The following is a 20,420-nucleotide window of genomic DNA, read 5'->3' as shown; positions in this document are numbered from 1 at the left end:
ATGTAGTGTAGTGGCGCATACTAATTCGGGCGCGGATAGTTTGACCGTGGATTTCCGAGAGTCGCATAGCTTGAATGCAGTAAACGGACTGTACCAACAAGAGAAGAATACACTCACAAACATATTTTTCAAAGACCCACCTTTTCCTAAATGTTATACATATGTTGTTACTATTGTCTAAGGGTTTGATTATGATAGGCTTTAGTCTACTAAAATGTAGGCATTTATTTTTTTGCATAGTGTATATCCCCCACACCTCCTCTGCTCGTGACACTGAGAACTCACCCCTCCTCTTCTCTGGTGAAAGCAAGGTAGGCTGCTGGATTCTCAGCTGGTTCGAAGTTGGCCAGTATGCAATGATGGCGTTACATGTCAACAATAGAGATGCTTATTATCAGAGTGCCGATTATTACAGAAATTTGCAGCCTTTGAACTATGGGGATAGCAGCTATTATTTTTCCCGATTACCAGGTAAGAAAAAGGTCTCATTCATTGCTGTCAGCGACCGTGACACTGCGAATTGATGGATGCATATTTGCAGCCTCAGCTACAGTGCAACAACCAGTGCTGATTGAAGGGGGTTTATCCAACCTGCATCTTGGTATTATAGGTTGTAGTAGGCTATACAGATATAAATACATTTCGTTGAGGTTGAGCCTACTCATTGATTTGAAGAGATTCGAACAACAACAGCCATGTTGAAATGACATCTGAAATCAGAGGTATAATAGGTTTCTGATCAATTCAACCCCAAAGATATGCGAACCTAAGTTAGTTGATTTGTTATATCCACAGCACCCTCTGTGCTTCTTCCCATGGTGTGATGCGGTGGACAGGTGTTTCATGGAAAATCAACTAAAGTGATAATGGTCAGATCAGTGGGTGTAGAATTACATTATGGTCTGCTTGTTTAGAGGGTTGAGCATGGTCTTTATTGACAGTCTCTGTTCCCAAATCTTGAAATGGAATTCTGTCTACTCTTGTCATAGCACAAGCTCCTTGACACAACACACTGTGTGTACATTATTCACATCATCATGATGATGATGATTAGTTTATTAGTCAAATGCACTGGGTCACAGATGTAATTGCAAGGTACAGTGAAATTCTTAAGCTCTGAGCTCCCACAGTGCAGGTCAAAAATGAAACAACAATAATAATAATAATAATAATGTATACATATTTACAACTGTAACAATGATAAATGTCCATTGGGGGTTGGGGCAGGGTGAATGTCTGTTTGGGAAGTGGGGAGTGATGAAAGCGGAGAGAACAGGCCCTGGCTCGGGTGGCTGAGGTCCTTGATGATCTTCTTGGCATTCCTGCGACACTTGGTGTTGTAGGTGTCCTGGAGGGCAGGCAGTGTGCACCCAATGGTGCGTTCGGCTGAGCGTACAACCCTCTTTAGAGCCTTGCAGTCAGCTGCGGTGGAGTTGCCATACCAGGCAGTGATGCAGCCTGACAGTATGCTCTCGATGGTGCTCCTGTTTAACACTGTGGGGGCCCTCTGGGACAGGCCGAATTTCTTCAGCCTCCTGAAGTTGAAGAGTCACTTTTGTGCCTTCTTCACCACAGTGTCTGTGTGGTTTGACCATTTCAGCTCCTCTGAGATGTGTACGCCGAGAAAATTGACGCGGTTGACCGTCCTGTAGATGAGGATAGGGGTGTGCCCAGCCGGGTTCCTCCTGAAGTCCACAATCAGCTCCTTTGTTTTGCTGACATTGGGGGAGAGGTTGTTTACCTGGCACCACACCGTCAGAGTGCCTACCTCCTCTCTGTAGGCCGTCTCATTGTTGGTAGTCAGGCCTACTACTGTCATGTCGTCAGCGAACTTGATGATGGAGTTGATGGTGATGGTGCTGATGCTGATAATAATTATGATGAATAACAGCTTGGGTCTGGACTTGAGTTTACCTTGTTATCCAGCAATGTTGTCTTAAGTAATCAAACCTGTTATAGATTGCATACTCTTTCTGTTGTAATGAGATAAAATGGCATTGTCCACTGAAATAGGTTGACAGATCTGAGTCTGGTAGGTTTACATCCTTGGTGATGTTATAAATGTTTGATAAGCAGCCTCATTGTGTGGTTTACCCTGATTTGCTGTAGCTTTATTGGTAAAAATATATATATTGATAGATTGATAATTTAGCGTTGTCTATTGAAACACACTAATTTTAGCCTGTATCCAGAGTTCCCAATTACATTCAGCCCATATGCCTCTCTATTTATATGTAGGAATACTTGGGAACAGATTCCCTAAATTAAAATCCCTTTGAGCTCATTTCCTGGTGATCTTACAGTCTTTTATGTCCAAGAACAAGTATGTACAGTATATATATATTTTCTCAGAAAGCTTGGCAGGCCAAATAAAATAAATTTGGCCCGTGTGCCACCTATTGGGGAACCCTGCGTATAGTCTAATTATCAACCATCCCTCTCTTGAACTGGCAATAATGAGTCCTTTCAGATGGTTAGCTGTCAATAGCCTAACTGCTATGTTGCCATTTCTAACTAGGCTAACTAATGGGTAAATATTTAAGCCTCAATTCATCTGTTTTATCTGCATGACTGAGTGTTAGTAAAATACCATAAATCTCAGGGTTTGTCAACAGATTTCAATGCTAAAACCAAGTCTCCACCGTGTGTCCCTGCAAGGCATTGAACATAAGAATTAAATAGGAAGTCTTTATGAGTTTCCTTCAAGCTTTCTCCATTCAAAGACTAGTCATGCACATCATTCCAGTGCATGAGGCATACACTCTTTGCTCCATAATTGATGTGGCAGAGGAACACAGTGTAAAAGGCATGAAATAACTCTAAGTTTGTGAAGGGCTATTCAACTTTTGAAGGTTTTTGGTTCTTTCTTTCTTCTGCATACATACCAAATGAAAGAATTACAACCCTCCACTTTAAGACCCAAGAAGACCTTTCCTTAAAATACTTTTCTCCAACTCAGAGACCCAAGGCCATCCCTCTTGATACATGGCCAATAACTACTCATTAATTTTCCCAGGACTTGCATTTTATATGAAATCCCAGGGTTAAGCCTCAGGAGGAGTGTTATGTACCCAAGATGAGAAAAGAGGACTTCGACTCTGACCTTGGGCTATGACAATGTAGGTTCCTGGGACTATTTTTGGGATTAGGCTATATTCTCCAGTGAACATGTGATTCAGGTTTGTCTCCTCGTTACTCTGCAAGGGGAAATAATAGCAGTTATACAGCATACTGTGCTTCAAGGCTAAGCAGATTAGTGTTTTTTTTTCTACTTCATTGCAATACCCAGAAAAAATATTTAGAAAGTGAGCAATTTTCTTGAATTATTTTCTTCACACTCGTATTGGAGCATTTTTAGGTGTTTAGGCTACGTTATGACATTTATTAGAATAACATTGATGCACACGTTGTGGACCTACAATTGCCGGAGCATCCTTTAGTTGGTTGTTATCGGAAAGTTCCATTTCAAGCATGCCATTCACTTGGTGTCACTGTGTGGCTGCTGGAATCCAAAACATCCTACACTGTTATTTTAGGTCTATGAATCACTGTTGTTGGGTCTCCAATCTGAGTTGATACAGTGGAAACATCAGACATGAGCGCAGCTGCTGACCCAACCCCCACCCTTATATGCAGAAAAAATGTGGCCACACATGAGTGCCTGAAATGTACCCAGTCAAGTAGGCAATGGTCTGTTTGAATCAGCGGCATATCAAGAAATGCTTGAGGAACATATTTTCGCAAGGAGCAGAGCTGTGAAACCCACTATTGTTTTATTTGTTAGTGTCTGTTTCCCCAGGGAGAAATGAACACAGTTGATGACTATAGTTATTGCATCCTCCAAATGTTATATAACCATTACATGCCTATCCTAAATGTTAAAGTATATGATTGATTCTAATGCTTTGCAATCATTGCATTGGCCCTCAGGACCAGAGTCTATGCTGAAGCCTTCACTGAGCCTATTTGGCCAGCAGCAGCCACTGTTCCAGCCAATGCCTCCTACACATACCCTTGGACCCCCTCCACAGACCCTCGGACCCCCTCCACAGACGCTTGGACCCCCTCCACAGACCCTCGGACCCCCTCCACCAGTAGTAGTGACCCCGGACCGCCTCCGTTTCCCCCTCTCCAGTCCTCTGTCTGCCACACCCCCCGCTCACCTCCAGCTGGTGCAGGGGCCCCCCTGCCCTGTCCCCTGCCCTGTCCCACCTCCCACTGCCCAGGCGACCCTCAGCAGCAGGCCCCAGGAGAAAGATGCTCAGATCGGGACCACAGACCAGGACGCTACCTTGGAGGAGCTGTGTAAGCCTCTGTACTGCAAACTGTGCAACGTCACCCTCAACTCTGCTCAGCAGGCACAGGCCCACTACCAGGTGAGCTGGTTTACTGTACATGTAGCTGGTACCGTAATCTTGTCCACCAGCAGGCTGTCTCTGTCTACATGCGGTAGCAATTGAGCCTGGGGACAAGCTTACTTGTAGGCCTACCCCAACACATACAGTTGAAGTCAGAAGTTTACATACACTTAGGTTGGATTCATTAAAACTCGTTTTTCAACCACTCCACAAATGTCTTGTTAACAAACTATAGTTTTGGCAAGTCGGTTAGGACATCTACTTTGTGCATGACACAAGTACATTTTCCAACAATTGTTTACAGACAGATTATTTCACTTATAATTCACTGTACCACAATTCCAGTGGGTCAGAAGTTTACATACACTAAGTTGACTGTGCCTTTAAACAGCTTGAAAATGATGTCATGGCTTTAGAAGCTTCTGATAGGCTAATTGACATCATTTGAGTCAATTGGAGGTGTACCTGTGGATGTATTTCAAGGCCTACCTTCAAACTCAGTGCCTCTTTGCTTGACATCATGGGGAAATCAAAAGAAATCAGCCTAGACCTCAGAAAAACATTTGTAGACCTCCACAAGTCTGGTTCATCCTTGGGAGCAATTTCCAAATGCCTGAAGGTACCATGTTCATCTGTACAAACATTAGTACACAAGTATAAACACCATGGGACCACGCAGCTGTCATACCGCTCAGGATGGAGACGCGTTCAGTCTCCTAGAGATGAATGTACTTTGGTGCGAAAAGTGCAAATCAACCCTAGAACAACAGCAAAGGACCTTGTGAAGATGCTGGAGGAAACAGGTGCAAAAGTATCTATATCCACAGTAAAACAAGTCCTATATCGACATAACCTGAAAGGCCACTCAGCAAGGAAGAAGCCACTGCTCCAAAACCACCAAAAAAAGCCAGACTTCGGTTTGCAACTGCACATGGGGACAAAGATCGTACTTTTTAGAGAAATGTCCTCTGGTCTGATTAAACAAAAATAGAACTGTTTGGCCATAATGACCATTATTATGTTTGGAGGAAAAAGGGGGACGCTTGCAAGCCAAAGAACACCATCCCAACCGTGAAGCACAGGGGTGGCAGCATCATGTTGTGGGGGTGCTTTGCTGGATGGCATCATGAGGGAGGAAAATTATGTGGATATATTGAAGCAACATCTCAAGACATCCGTCAGGAAGTTAAAGTTTGGTTGCAAATGGGTCTTCCAAATGGACAATGACCCCAAGCATACTTCCAAAGTTGTGGTAAAATGGCATAAGGACAACAAAGTCAAGGTATTGTAGTGGCCATCATAAAGCCCTGACCTCAATCCCATAGAAAATGTGTGGGCAGATTTGAAAAAGTGCGTGCGAGCAAGGAGGCCTACAAACCTGACTCAGTTACACCAGCTCTGTCAGGAGGAATGGGCCAAAATTCACCCAACTTATTATGGGAAGCTGTTGGAAGGCTACCTGAAATGTTTGCCCCAAGTTTAACAATTAAAGGCAATGCTACAAAATACTAATTGAGTGTATGTAAACTTCTGACCTACTGGGAATGTGATGAAAGAAATAAAAGCTGAAATAATTCTCTACTGTTATTCTGACATTTCACATTCTTAAAATAAAAATAAAGTGGTGATCCTAACTGACCTAAGACAGGGAATTTTTACTAGGATTAAATGTCAAGAATTGTGAAAAACTGAGTTTAAATGTATTTGGCTAAGGTGTATGTAAACTTCCGACTTCAACTGTATGTTTTGATGGCAGCAAATGCTTCTCATCATGCATCAACTACCCCTCATGAATGAACGTGGAAAATGTAAACCCTAACAGTTGCGCTCACTGATGATGGTGATGATGCTCATTATTTGCAATATGACGCTATGGCGATGACTGACAGTGCAATGAGTGGACTGAGCTGTGGGATTGAATCATCTGTTGTTTCTTTTCCAGGGAAAAAACCACAGTAAGAAGCTGAGAAATTTCTATGCAGGCAGCCAGCAGCCGCCTGCCATCAGGATTCCGGAGGTAATAGAGCCACTTTCCCAGCAACCCCTCACGACTCCACCAACTGACAGTGCAACTCCCAAACAGGTAAAGCTTGGCGTTGGCACACAATTAATGTGTTATTGTTCAGGAAACTATAATACTGTATGAACAAGTCCAAGTTCTGTGAATTTTCAGCACATTCACGGTTTGGATCTCTGTTGTTGATCTGGAGAACTGCAATCAAATAGAATCGGCTCATAAGAAACAACATGATGGTTTGTAGAAAACTGTCAGCACTGTATGTTTTAACTCTTTTGATACTGTTTGTAGCTTTGAACTGGCAGGAGTATAATTTATTCTGGTGAAAAAAAGAGCCCTTTTTTAAAAACTCACTCTTTCTTTTTTTTGTTCAGCTGGTGTCATTCATGGGTGCCAGCAGGGTGATCTTAGCCACGGAGAACGACTACTGCAAGCTGTGTGATGCCTCGTTCAGCTCCCCTGCCGTGGCTCAGGCACACTACCAGGGCAAGAACCATGCCAAGAGACTGCGGCTGGCTGAGGCCCAGCAGAGCAGTAGCATCCTGTGAGTCTGTGGTGTCACTACTGGTTCCCCACCCAACACCAGGAAGACAAACAACAGATGCAACACGTGCATGGCTAATAAAACCATACTCAAACATATAAATCCTGCCCCTTCAGCCATGCCCTATTATATGAAATTCAAACCAGATACAGTTGAAGTCGGAAGTTTACATACACCTTAGCCAAATACATTTAAACTCAGTTTTTCACAATTCCTGACATTTAATCCTCGTAAAAATTCCCTGTCTTAGGTCAGTTAGGATCACCACTTTATTTTAAGAATGTGAAATGTCAGAATAATGAACCAGACTTGTGAAGGGCTGATTTCTTTAGATTTTCCCATGATGTCACGCAAAGAGGCACTGAGTTTGAAGGTAGGCCTTGACATACATCCACAGGTACACCTCCGATTGACTCAAATTATGTAAATTAGCCTATCAGAAGCTTCTAAAGCCATGACATCATTTTCTGGAATTTTCCAAGCTGTTTAAAGGCACAGTCAACTTAGTGTATGTAAACTTCTGACCCACTGGAATTGTGATACAGTGAATTCTAAGTGAAATAACCTGTCTGTAAACAATTGTTGGAAAAATGACTTGTGTCAATCACAAAGTGGATGTCCTAACCGACTTGCCAAAACTATAGTTTGTTAACAAGACATTTGTGGAGTGGTTGAAAAACAAGTTTTAATGATTCCATCCTAAGTGTATGTTAACTTCCAACTTCAACTGTATGTTTTAATGCTCCGTTTAAAGAGAAAATGCCATAGCATGTGATAGATGCATTCCATTATTTTCTCCACCATAGTAACTATTATTGTTAGGTTGGCTGTTTGATTTATAAACTAAATATGGGAGACTGTGCTCTCAGTAACGTGATCCATACATTTTTCAGAGAGTCGACTGAGTGTGTCCAAAGGCGTCCGAGGAAAGAGGGGAGCGAGTACAGGTTTATCAAGAACCGTAGGACCCCACAGGTGCCTATTGCCGTGCCAGGTACAGCACACTGAAACAAAGACATACCGGTAATAAAGTATGACCAAACAGCAAATTACTTTACAGTGGAAAATTTGTTGTAATTCCACAATTTTGTTGTAAAGATCAGATGTAAGTAAAGTAAGTAAGGCTTGACCGAGCCAGAACGGCTCATAAAGATCAGATGATTCAGGGATATTCCTAGTCTTGAGAATGTATACTTTACTGTATGTTTGAGAGCAGAGGTGGTTGCCCATTTCTTATTTATTGATACCAATGATGCTTTTGACAGCTGGTGGAGGCTATTGTTTTCTACTCCATGGTCGTAGCAGCAGTGAAATGCCGCCTCTCATCACCACCTTTTGAAGGGGAAATGCTCTGTAAGAAAGTTAAGGGGTCAGCTGAGGCTGGTCAGTCAGTGTGAGCTCACTAAGCACAGGCCCGGCACCAGGGCTTTGGATATGTAAACCGATACAGCAACCCACGTCAGCTCTGCTGCCCCACAGACGTCACACAGCCTGCTCAGGTGGTGGGAGTCCATTAGATAGACCCCTCACTGTCTATTGTCCAGCCCAGTATCCACTTCCGATCCCCCACTCCACATACCTTCCACCGTGGCCTGCGCCCTCTAGATGAATCATTGGACACAACTGCACCCCTCTCTTCCCTTGCCTCCCCTCAGGGTTCAGAGACTTTGCTGATTTAAATGTCCTTTATGGACAATTCCAGAAATAGAGTTGTTTAAAGCTCTCTCAGAGAGAAAATGTAGTTTGTCTGTCGGAGTTACTCTGCAAAGGCCTGTGATGGTTCCCTCCAGACATACACACAGATACAGCAGAGCATCTATTCTCTATCCAACATACATCCCTTCTCCTAAGAGAGCACCACAGTGGAGGTGTCATAATACCCCAAAAACCTAGTGGTCAAACAGGGAATTAGTTCCAATCGTTTTTTCCACCATTCATTTTTCCAATAGGGGATTTTCGAAACACTTTAAATAAGGGCTGTTTTCTGTAGGCTTAACCTGGCATGATGTTTTGATAACCATGTAAATCTCTCTCGGACAAGGTGACTTTTATCAGTATATTTGGCTCTGTTTACTCTCAGATTCGAAATGGCTAATTAGCATCAAATTAGACATGCAAAACTACAAATCCCTGCAAGCTCCTGCACGTCATCTCCAGCTGACACCTTTGCTAACAGATATTGTGTCAATTTAAAACTTGCACAAGACAGTTCACAGAATTGTCCATTAAAGAAATGTAGCCAATTTATTCATTACTACATTTAACTAACATTATATAGTTAATCCAGAGATTCTTACCTTTGCCTCGATTCGGCAGTCTCGTCCAGATCATCATGGCATTTGTAGTTCTTTATGATAGCCATCTTAGCAGCTAATTATAATTTCATTTTTGGGGGGTAAATACAGGCAAATATTGATAAAAGTCACCTTGTCCTAGAGAGATTTACACGGTTATCAAAACATCACGCCAGCGTAAGCCTACACAAAACACAGCCCTTATTATAAGTGTTTCTAAAATGAGAGAAAGTAATGGTGGAAAACGATTGGAACCAATTCCTTGCTTGACCGCTAGATTTTATGGGTATTATGACTCATACTGTGGTACTCTATGAGGGACACATTTGTATTTCTTCTTGTAACATTCATATGACCATGGCAGTGGAAAGCTTCTCCTATTTATTCACAGCCAGCCTTCCATCCCCTGTAGCACCTGGCATCCTTCTGCCACTCCCATCTTCTGGTATTGTGTTCACTGGTGAGCAGCAGCTCACTCACTCTCCATCATTTTAATGAGGTTATCCTCTCCTTTGATGGTGTATATGTCTTGGTGTGTGTCCCAGGCCCCTACTACAACCCCCGGCCCAGGCAGAGGATCCCCAGGGACCTGGCCATGTGTGTGACGCCCAGCGGCCAGTTCTACTGCTCCATGTGCAACTCTGGGGCCAGCGAGGAGACCGACTTCCGCCTTCACCTGGAGAGCAAGCAGCACAAGAGCAAGGTGTCGGAGCAGCGCTACCGCAGCGAGATGGAGAATCTGGGCTACACTTAGGAGGGCAGTGCCGCAGCACAGGGGAGGAGAGGGGGTGGGGGAGGGGGAGCCAACGACTATCTATCAATGCACTGTACGCTAGAGGCCAGTAGAATGGGTAGAGACTATGTTCTGCAGCAAACTAAAATGTGTGGAAGAGGATGGTACATTTATGTAAATTATATACATAAACCACTCTTCCACTCTTTTCCTTAATGTGTATAAGTTATTGATCTTCTGTTCCTGTTTTTGTTTGTTAATGTAGTGTACATATTTGAAGGACATTTCTAGAAATCTTTTAAGGTGTGCACAGAATGTCCACCTGCTGGTACACTTGTGGATGTTTCACTCTTGCTTGATTCTGTATGCCTGTACTGACCCAAGCCTGTGTGTGATTACCATGCATTTTGCATCTCAGATGAAACCAGGGATTTGTCCATATTTCACGCTGAATTTGACCCATAGTAGGCCTACATGAAGAACCCACCATGCTGTGGGGTATATTGGTGAAGATTTTATCTCACAATCGGTTTTCCTTCCCCGGTTTAAACCTTGTTATGACTAGGGCCAGGGACAATACCAGTATTGCGATACTTGTCAATAGCTTGGCAAGGAAACAAAACATGAAGTGGGTTAAACTTCTTTAGGAAAACAGCCCGAATGTTGGAAAAAACATCATTATGTTGTCAACCAGAGTCACATTTATTTATTTCTAAGCTATAGCACATAATATTTTATTTACGGCAGGTTTTTAAAGGACCAAAGAGTTTGGTCTGCTTTGTGTTTTCATGTTTGCCACAGAAAATATATCGCTATACTGGTATTTTCACAGCCCTAGTTATTACCTGAGTTTGAGTAGCTGGACATTTCTACACTATATATACAAAAGTATATGGACATCCCTTCAAATTAGTGGATTCAGCTATTTCAGCCACACCCATTGCTGACAGGTGTATAAAATCAAGCACACTGCAATCTCCATAGAAATACATTGGCAGTAGAATGCCCTTACTGAAGAACTCAGATACTTTGAACGTGGCACCATCATAGGATGCCACTTTTCCAACAAGTCAGTTCGTCAAGTTTCTGCCCTGCTTGAGCTGCCCTGGTCATCTGTAAGTGCTGTTATTGTGAAGTGGAAACGTCTAGGAGTGACAAAAACTCAGCCGTGAAGTGGTAGGCCACACAAGCTCACAGAACGGGACCGGAAAGTGCTGAAGCGCGTACCGTGTAAAATCCTCTTTCCTTGGTTGCGACACACTACCAGGTTTCAAACCGCAACATCAGAACAATAACTGTTTGTTCGGGAGCTTCATGAAATGGTTTTCCATGGCCAATCAGCCGCACACAAGCCTAAGATCACCATGCGCATTGCCAAGCGTCGGCTTGAGTGGTGTAAAGCTCTCCGCCATTGGACTCTGGAGCAGTGAAACACGTTCTCTGGAGTGATGAATCACGCTTCACCATTTGGCAGTCCGACGGACAAATCTGGGTTTGGCAGATGCCAATGCATAGTGCCAACTGTAAAGTTTGGTGGAGGAGGAATAATGGTCTGGGGCTGTTCATCATGGTTCGGGCTAGTCCCCTTAGTTCTAGTGAAGGGAAATCTTAACGCTACAGCATAGTATGATGTTAAAGACGATTCTGTGCTTCCAACTTTGTGGCAATAGTTTGGGGAAGGCCCTTTTTTGTTTCAGCATGACGATGCTCCCATGCACAAAGCAAGGTCCATACAGAAATGGTTCGTCGAGATCAATGTGGAAGAACTTGACTGGCTTCAACAGAGCCCTGACCTCAACTGCGTCGAACACCTTTGGGATGAATTGGAACCCCGACTGCAAGCCAGGCCCAATCGCCCAACATATTGATGCCCATGATTTTGGAATGAGATGTTCAACGAGCAGGTGTCCACATACTTTTGGTCATGTAGTGCATGTGTAGTAGAGGAAAGAAAAGTTATATTCCAGACTTCTACCAGACCAGGAGGCAGTTTCCCAAAAGCATATTTTTGTCTATAGTTTATAGAGAACTACGGGGATGTGACTACAGTAGGATCCTATGGTTCAAATTATGAACTTAGCCTTAAGATGCTTTTGGGAAACCGGGTCCAGGTGAATGTACTGTGATTGCGGTGACAATTTTTTCCCCCAGCAGGCTTTGCACAAACAAACAATGGATATTTTTATTTATTTACAAAATCTGACTGACTGTTCCCTTTCCTTATGCATGTTTACATGGGTTTGGTACGATTCCAAGCATCCTGAACATCCCAGTAAACTCAGCCTTTTGTCCTGGTCCCTTATTATTCTTGGATGCTGTAAAAGCCAGCTGCTGTAAGCTCCTGACTTCCCTATGGGAGGTCTGCTCTCCGAAAGCAGAGTACCTCAGGAGAATACAGAGCAGGACTATTTTTAATTGGGTGGCTTAGGGTTATTTCCACAAGGCCTCTACTCTGTCTCATTTAGAGCAAAGGGAGTTTAGGATTTTATACAAGCCCAATTTGTTCAGATGAGAACCACAACCAAAGCTTGAGTTCATATTCCTACATATCTGCCCCTTAAAGGGGCAATCAGCAGTTGCTACATCAATCTTTGGACTTATAAATAATTATATCTACCCATTGATTCTTGAAGAATATAACTTAGCTTCATGAGCTTAATTTAACTTTCGTACTCCATCAGAACCCAACATATAAGCTTGTTTTACACCAATGTTTGTAAACAATGTAAATGTTAACGAACACTGTTTAGCCTCAAAACATTGTTGAAACTATAATTTACAACCATGAATTTGAGAGAGATTAAATTTTTTTTGCCCCATTCCTCAGTGTTTTTACCGAAACAGTGGCCTGGAAAACACTTTGTTATTGTTTCAACTGCTGATTGGCACATGAACAAATAAATCGAGGCATTCATCGTTGGGTTACTCTGGGCCTCTAATGATTTGCTTTTCTGTATCATAAATGCCCTTGTAAACTATTTTAATATAGCCTTTTTTGTTGCCCTTGACCATAGTTTCTTTGTTTCTTTGTTTTAATTTAAGAAGTGTATTTTTATCATTATTATTATTATTATATATATTTTTTAAATGGTTTATATGATTTATATCGTTTTCTATTTATGAGTGTTTGTTTTTACAGACAATTAGCTGTATAAAAAAAATCTACTGTTATCTAATGTAGTTGAGCTTCATGTGCAACATCACTTTATTTGTACACAAATGATTATGTTATAATATTTCACTGTATAAATTATGTTTGTGAAATTTACATTTGTGCATGATATTATTAGAATATAAATATATTTAATTATTCAGAATATCCTACTAGTGGGAGTGGAGGAACTAGGCCAATTTGCCAGAGATAGAGACCGGACCATTATATTTGACACAAAGTACTGAATGGGAATGAGTTACATTACTATTGCACTTGTTGTTATAGAGGAGATGGTTGAGTTTTATACTGATTTGCTTTGATTAATGTTATTTGTTGAAGTTCTATTGATGCGTCTCAATCTGATTCATACCAAATGTTTACAGAGTGTGGTCTAAAGGGAAGTCGATCACATTTAGTGTTGGATCCATCTAGGGCCAGCTCTAGCCCACTCTAGGGGCCCTAAGCGAGATTTGGTTGGGGGCCCCCCTACCTCATGCCAACAAATTTAAGTGGCCCCCCTCTTGAGGGTGGAGAAAAAAAGTTTTAATGTTCATTTCCTGCTATTCTACACATTTTGCCATGGGGTGTAGAGATAATGTTACAGTTTTAAAGCAAGTTTACTGCAAATCTACATATTCTTTCCATGGGGCAGCGAGAACACTCCCCCCCGCAAAAAAAAATTCTCTAAAAATCATGCAATTCTACTAATTTTGCCATGGGGCAGACCTACTTTAAATTAGTTTTACAGCTAATTTCATGCAATTCTACCCCCTTTTGCCATGGGGTGGAGAGAATGTTTTGCTGTTTTAAAGCAAATTTCCTGCAATTCTACAAATTTTGCCATGACTTGTGCCATGTTAACATATCTGAGTGATAATGACTAACAAAATCAATGGGGGCCCCTTGGAGTTCAGGACCCCTGGGCATGTGCCCTGCATCCCGGTCGGTATTCGGCCATGATTACTACAAGTTTAGATAGCTGGCTAGGCTAACTACCAATCTAAAAACTGTCAGCTAACATGTCTAATTGAGTGACTGACATAACAAGAGAAAAACTTCTGATGCACAATCAAATTTCTAAATTTCACCTGATTTATTCTACTATACTTACTCTTCAAATCAAATTTCACATGCTTCGTAAACAACAGTGAAATGCTTACTTACGGGTCCTTTTCCAAAAATGCAGAGTAATCTTCCAGTAATCTTAAATCCACTTCTTTCAAATGCTGCTTTAATACATATTCAGTGCCTCTGAACATGACTTTTGTGATGGACTGCAGCCAGGGCTGTGTTTTTATTGGGAGTTCAAACCAATGTAATTAAATGGGCTGCATTGATCATGTTACACATGAAGTGATCTACTTCATCTGGTTCATCGCTCAGTTTAACCACCCAGAGCAAGGAAGCCTTTTCTATTTGGAACTAGCACAGCAGCTGAATTAACCACTTTCATAATGATACCTTTGAAGTCATAATATTAGGCTAGTTTACAATTATGTAACATACCACTTAAAATGGGAGTGTGTATCTCCCAAAACTTCAAGGAAGTTCTTCAGAGTGTATATTGTGGGTCTGAGTGCAATTCATTAGTCTAATGTGAGTAGTCATATCTCATTCGATGCCCTATTTCTGTTATAGTAAGTGGAGTTGTGTTTGACTGCTGCTACACATCCATCCATGCTAGGCTGTGCAGGCTCTGTTGGCTGTGCTAGTAGCTGTAGCTGTGCAGGCTGTGCTCTGTCCTCTGTGGCGTGAGGCAGGAGCCATTCCTTGCTGGGCGTAGTGTAGTGCTGCAGCAGCACATCTGTTTGCCGCTCTATCAGGAAGTGGTGACCCGGCATGGGAACTTACCCCAGGGAGATCCACACAGGCACAACAAACACTCTCCAAATGGAGCTCTGTGTATTCAGGCCATTATGGATATCCTCCTCTCCTCAGCTACGTATGGCTGGCTCTCTATCTGCTGCTCAGAAATATCACCTCTCTAAGATAGATGGTTTTATAAATGTCAGAGATAGTAAACTATATCTAGGGATAAGGGAATAAAATAAGCGTTAGCTGCAGTGCCTTTCTAATGCCACACAGTTTCATATCATGGCTGCCTTGGGCGCAAACATGATTCTTCAGAACAATCGACTTAATTTCCATTGGAGGACGAAATATCGCAGCTGCTGCAATATGGAAAATGTGTGATCCTAAGGCACCAATTCATTTGGATTGACTTCCCTTTAGAGAAAATAATTGTATAACGTCTTGAATGTATGTATATTTGAAGAATAACAGAATGAAAACAGTTGTTTTAGAAACTATTGGAACACTTATTTTAGTCACTGTACAATATTGGCAAACTATTTAATAAAAAATGTTATACTTGTTATTTGCCTGGATTTATTTAGTTGAGAGACTTGGTGGGGGATTGGGAGTTGCATTGGGGAGTGCATGTGTGTGAGAGAATGTGTGTATGGGCACATTGTATGACAGGGTCAGCTGACCAAGTTGTGTTCCCTGTTAATATGGTAGTTTACAGAGTGGGCCCTGCAGGCATGATAACTGTTCTAATACTTCGCAGTGAGAAAAATAAAGCATCTCTCTAATGAAATTTTGGACTTGGTTAGAAGCCAAAATATGTGCCTCAAATATCTTTGTTTTTTACCCCCTCTACTGATCAGATAAAGAATGGCAAAGATTATGTTTTCTGAATGGATGATTCAAATGACTATTTAATGGGAGACATTGTTTTATAAATGTTGTGTAGTTTTAAAATATGGTGAATCAGTTTTTTGGGATTGTAATGGTAATTGATTATTTACCTAGCAACTACTTTGCTCTATTCTGATTGTTAAGATATTTGTTACTTGTTGAAAGAGAAAAGGAAATAGTTGAGTTAATGCATTGCTGCTCTAGTTGTGGTCAGTTCATCATAGAATCTGCAAAAGAGTAATCGTTTCCATCCAGTGTTTGTCTACATAGAGAGCCATCCATCCACCATCTAAAGAACACTAGCGGTTCTGGGGGGATGGGGGGGGGAGTGCCCCTGTGACAACAATGTTGGACCCCCTTGTGGCCCCCCTAAATGTGGAGCATGAAATCATTTTTACATAACAAATTTTTGCTATCATTCTTTTTTTACATCCGTTATTAGACAGTGGCAACGATGGTGATTATGAACATGGTCTTTTGCCTGCTAATGGCTGCAATGCAGTGAAGAAAACGATATGACAACAATAACGTCTAATGTAACTGGCCCCTCAAACAGTACAACTGGCCCCAGCTTGGCCCCCCCAGTTGAAATGGTCTAGAACCGCCACTGCCCAGGAAATCAGGTTGGAGCAAGCTTTTGTCATGATCTACATGGGCTGTGTGTATCATTTCACCATCTGCTTGTGGATTTAGATTGGCTAATAGCCTACTCATAATGGGAAACCACTGATGAATCACTCCTGAAAGATAAATAACTTAAGTTTCAGATACCCAGATGTTCCAGGCAACCTCCTAGTAATGTATACGATTCTCTCTTGTTGAAAAATGCTTTTGAAGTCTCCTGAGAGTTTAACTTTTTCTTAAAGGGAGAGTAAATGACAGAGCATGAGGGTACTGGGCCTGGTGCCAGCTGGGCAGATTAAAGCCCTGACAGAGTTTAGAATATTTTCCTACTGAAGCAAAGGGTGACCTCAGGAACCTGACAAAGAGATGTTTGATATCTACTGTCTGGGTAAAATATTTATGATTTTACCCAAACTGAAAGTTGCCAGTTGGGGAATGACCATAGATTGTTGGGGGAATGAGGAGGAAAGAGCAAGGATGCCTATTGAGATATTGTCAGTGCAACATAAAAAGGAAATACATGAATGTAATTTCTTTGTCAGATATTAGAACTACTATCCTAAATTCATGGGCAGGATTCCCAACCAAAATACCTCCAGTATTATTTTAGATATGGATAAGGAGTCTAGCTATGTGAATTGTTATGTAAGAAGTATAGCTGACTGTTGTCTGGACAGCAGAGGGTGCCCGATGGTCACATTGAGCTCCATGGAGGCCTCATGATGCACCTGATGAGTCCTTTGTAGGAGGGGGCCATCACTAGTCTACACTGGTCAACGGACAATACAACAGCAGGCATTTTTATACATAGTCACAGACCAGAAAACAGCTGCCGGTGATACATGTGACCTCTCGGCTAGTTCTGTTTAACGGTGGACACTTTTGATCACCAAGGTGAAGGGAAAGACACAGAGGCAAAGTGGGTCCTGTAAAACAAACACTAAGTCATTAAGAGCCGGAACCAACAGGCTCCAAGGGCTCTGTATCCAAGAGACATGGGCTTGGAGCGTGCCATATGTTCAATTTAGGATGAGAGACGAGGACTTGTTTTCATGATAATTCTGTTCTCTAGGCTGAAGTACCATTAGAAATATGAAATGAGTTGTTGTTATACTAACCCTCCCCACTATCCTCTATCTACCCTCTGTTAAATTCCCCCCTGGCCTCTAAGTGCATAACACTCTGGATTTAAACAGGTTCCTTTAAAGATAAGGAAAAAAGCTCAAGTAAACACAGTGTTCCCATGGTAATACAGAGGAAGTGGACATTTGCAAGCAAGTCTCGCACTGGTTTAACTTCTCTTCCGCTGAGGGAGGAGAGGAAGTGCTGAGTTTCCTCCAGCTTCCTAGAGCTGTGCTGTTTGCATTGGCCTTGGTAGTTGACACAATGGCCACTGATGAGGATCATTTCAATACCATGTCCTCCTATCCCTTCAGCCTCCTCTATCCACCACTGTTTTCAGCTACAGTAAGAAAATAAAGATAGGTATAAAAGCAGGAATAACATAAAAATCTGTATTGATATTTCATCTGTTTCAATGCAACACAAAAAACTGAGCTGAAGAGCCATTTGGTCCTCTTCTAGAAGGCTTTTATGTTACTCCATATTCACAGTGACATATAATAAATGTTCAATATAGCCATATACCAGATGTATCAAAACGCATCCTTTGAGTCTCACTCTTCTGCGCTAATATGTAATTGACAGAGCCATGTTATGAGCATTAACATAGAAATAACTATTTTGTACGATAGATATACAGTGCATTCGGAAATATTCAGACCCCTTGACTTTTTCCACATTTTGTTATGTTACAGCCTTATTCTAAAAATATCAAATGGTTTCCCTCATCAATCTACACACAATACAACATAATGACAAAGCAAAAGCAGGTTTTTAGACATTTTTGCAAATGTATTAAAAATAAAAAAACCTTCAATATTTCATTTACTTAAGTATTCAGACCCTTTACTCAGTACTTTGTTGAAGGACCTTTGGCAGTGATTACAGCCTTGAGTCTTCTTGGGTTTGACATTACAAGCTTGGCACACCTGTATTTGGGGAGTTTCTCCCATTCTTCTCTACAGATCCTCTCAACCTCTGTCAGGTTGGATGGGAAGCGTCGCTGCACAGCTATTTTCAGTCTGGGCTCTGGCTGGGCCACTAAAGGACATTCAGTGACTTATCCCTAAGCCACTCCTGCAATGTCTTGGCTGTGTGCTTAGAGTTGTTGTCCTGTTGGAAGGTGAACCTTCGGCCCTGTCAGAGGTCCTAAGCGCTCTGGAGCATGTTTTCATCAATGATCTCTCTGTACATTGCTCTGTTCATCTTTGCCTCGATCCTGACTAGTCTCCCAGTCCATGCCGCTGAAAAACATCCCCACAGCATGATGCTGTCACCACCATGCTTCACCATAGGGATGGTGCCAGGCCATAGAGTTCAATCTTGGTTTCATCAGACCAGAGAATCTTGTTTCTCATGGTCTGAGAGTCCTTTAGGTGCCTTTTGGCAAATTCCAAGCATACTGTCATGTTCCTTTTACTGAGGAGGGGCTTCCGTCTGGCCACTCTACCATAAAGGCCTGATTGGTGGAGTGCTGCAGAGATGGTTGTCCTTCTGGAAGGTTCTCCCATCTCCACAGAGGAACTCTGGAGCTCTGTCAGAGTGACCACCAGGTTCTTGGTCACCTCCCTGACCAAGGCCCTTCTCCCCGATTGCTCAGTTTGGCCGGGCGGCCAGCTCTAGGAAGAGTCTTTAAGAATGATGGAGGCCACAGTGTTCTTGGGGACCTTCAATGCTGTGTAATTTTTTGGTACCCTTCCCCAGATCTGTGCCTCGACACAATCCTGTCTCTGAGCTCTACGGACAATTCCTTTGATCTCATTGCTTGGTTTTTGCTCTGACATGCACTGTCAACTGTGGGACCTTATATAGACAGGTGTGTGCCTTTCCAAATCATGTCCAATCAATTGAATTTAGCACAGGTGGACTCCAATCAAGTTGTAGAAACATCTCAAGGATGATCAATGGAAACAGGATTCACCTGAGCTCAATTTGAGTCTCTTAGCAAAGGGTCTGAATACTTACGTAAATAACGTATTATTTCTTTTTAAATATAAATTTGCAAAAATTTAAAAAAAAAAAAAAAAAAAAAGGTTTTTGCTTTGTCATTATGAGGTATTGTGTATAGATTGATGAGTAAAATGTTTAATTTAATACATTTTAGTATAAGGCTGTAACATAATAACATGTGGAAAAAGTCAAGCTGTCTGAATACTTTCTGAATGCATTGTATTCTTGTTATTTTTTGGGACTTTTTGATTGAAAGTATAAAATATGGTCTAAATGACTGCATTGGTTTGAATAGTGTCTCATTTCACAGACTCTATAATCCCCACAGCACAGTCTGGGTCTCAGCAGGACTGTCTGTCCTGTGACAAAAAAAGAAAAGAAAAGGAAATTACATGGTCATTATACCTTACTACCATTCTCTCTCTCGGACAAGAAGCGGGGACATATCACCGTCTGCATCAGACAGGGCATTTATCCCCTGTCAATGACATTATACCATACTACCATTCTCTCTCCCTCTCAATCCACCAAGCACTCAGACTTAGGCTGCATTTCCCTTTCTTAATCATTCCTATTATTGTCCCTCTGACCAACATAGCTAGGTAGATTTCAGAGGGTCTATTTGTGAGGAATTACTGTCACCAGAGCTGGGTCCAACCCCCTGTGGAAGGCACGTACAGGACCAGTGACTGATTACTCCCCAACTACAGATTCATCACAGCTAGTCAGCTGATTGCACTTTAAATAAGGTGCCCTTTGAAGACACTTCAGGTACCATTCACAGCAAATCCGTCTCTCCGGGATGGTCAAATCAAATGGTCTGTCTGGAAATACTGCTGAGCTGAGGAGAGAATAAATCCCAAGGACCGACCTGTGCTTCAAAAGAACATCAGCTGACCTGCACTATTAAGTAGACTGTAGGGT

At 42.0% G+C, this 20,420-nt stretch overlaps 1 protein-coding gene across 1 annotated transcript; it reads left to right on the top strand.

Moving 5' to 3' along the window:
• Positions 1-13: 13 nt before the first annotated feature.
• On the top strand, positions 14-15,477 carry LOC106613932 (zinc finger matrin-type protein 3). Its single transcript, XM_014216761.3, has 6 exons — positions 14-471; positions 3,931-4,376; positions 6,301-6,441; positions 6,750-6,919; positions 7,813-7,913; positions 9,759-15,477. Exons 1-6 carry the CDS (start codon positions 162-164, stop codon positions 9,965-9,967), a joined length of 1,377 nt encoding a protein of 458 aa, XP_014072236.3. The 5' UTR covers positions 14-161; the 3' UTR covers positions 9,968-15,477.
• The last annotated feature ends 4,943 nt before the right edge of the window (positions 15,478-20,420 follow it).

Source organism: Salmo salar, chromosome 10 (genome assembly GCF_965601325.2).
Source record: "Salmo salar chromosome 10, fSalSal1, whole genome shotgun sequence".
Classification (NCBI taxonomy): Eukaryota; Metazoa; Chordata; class Actinopteri; order Salmoniformes; family Salmonidae; genus Salmo; species Salmo salar.
The sequence above is the reverse complement of the archived record's forward strand: the minus strand, read 5'-3'. Positions and strand labels throughout refer to the sequence as shown.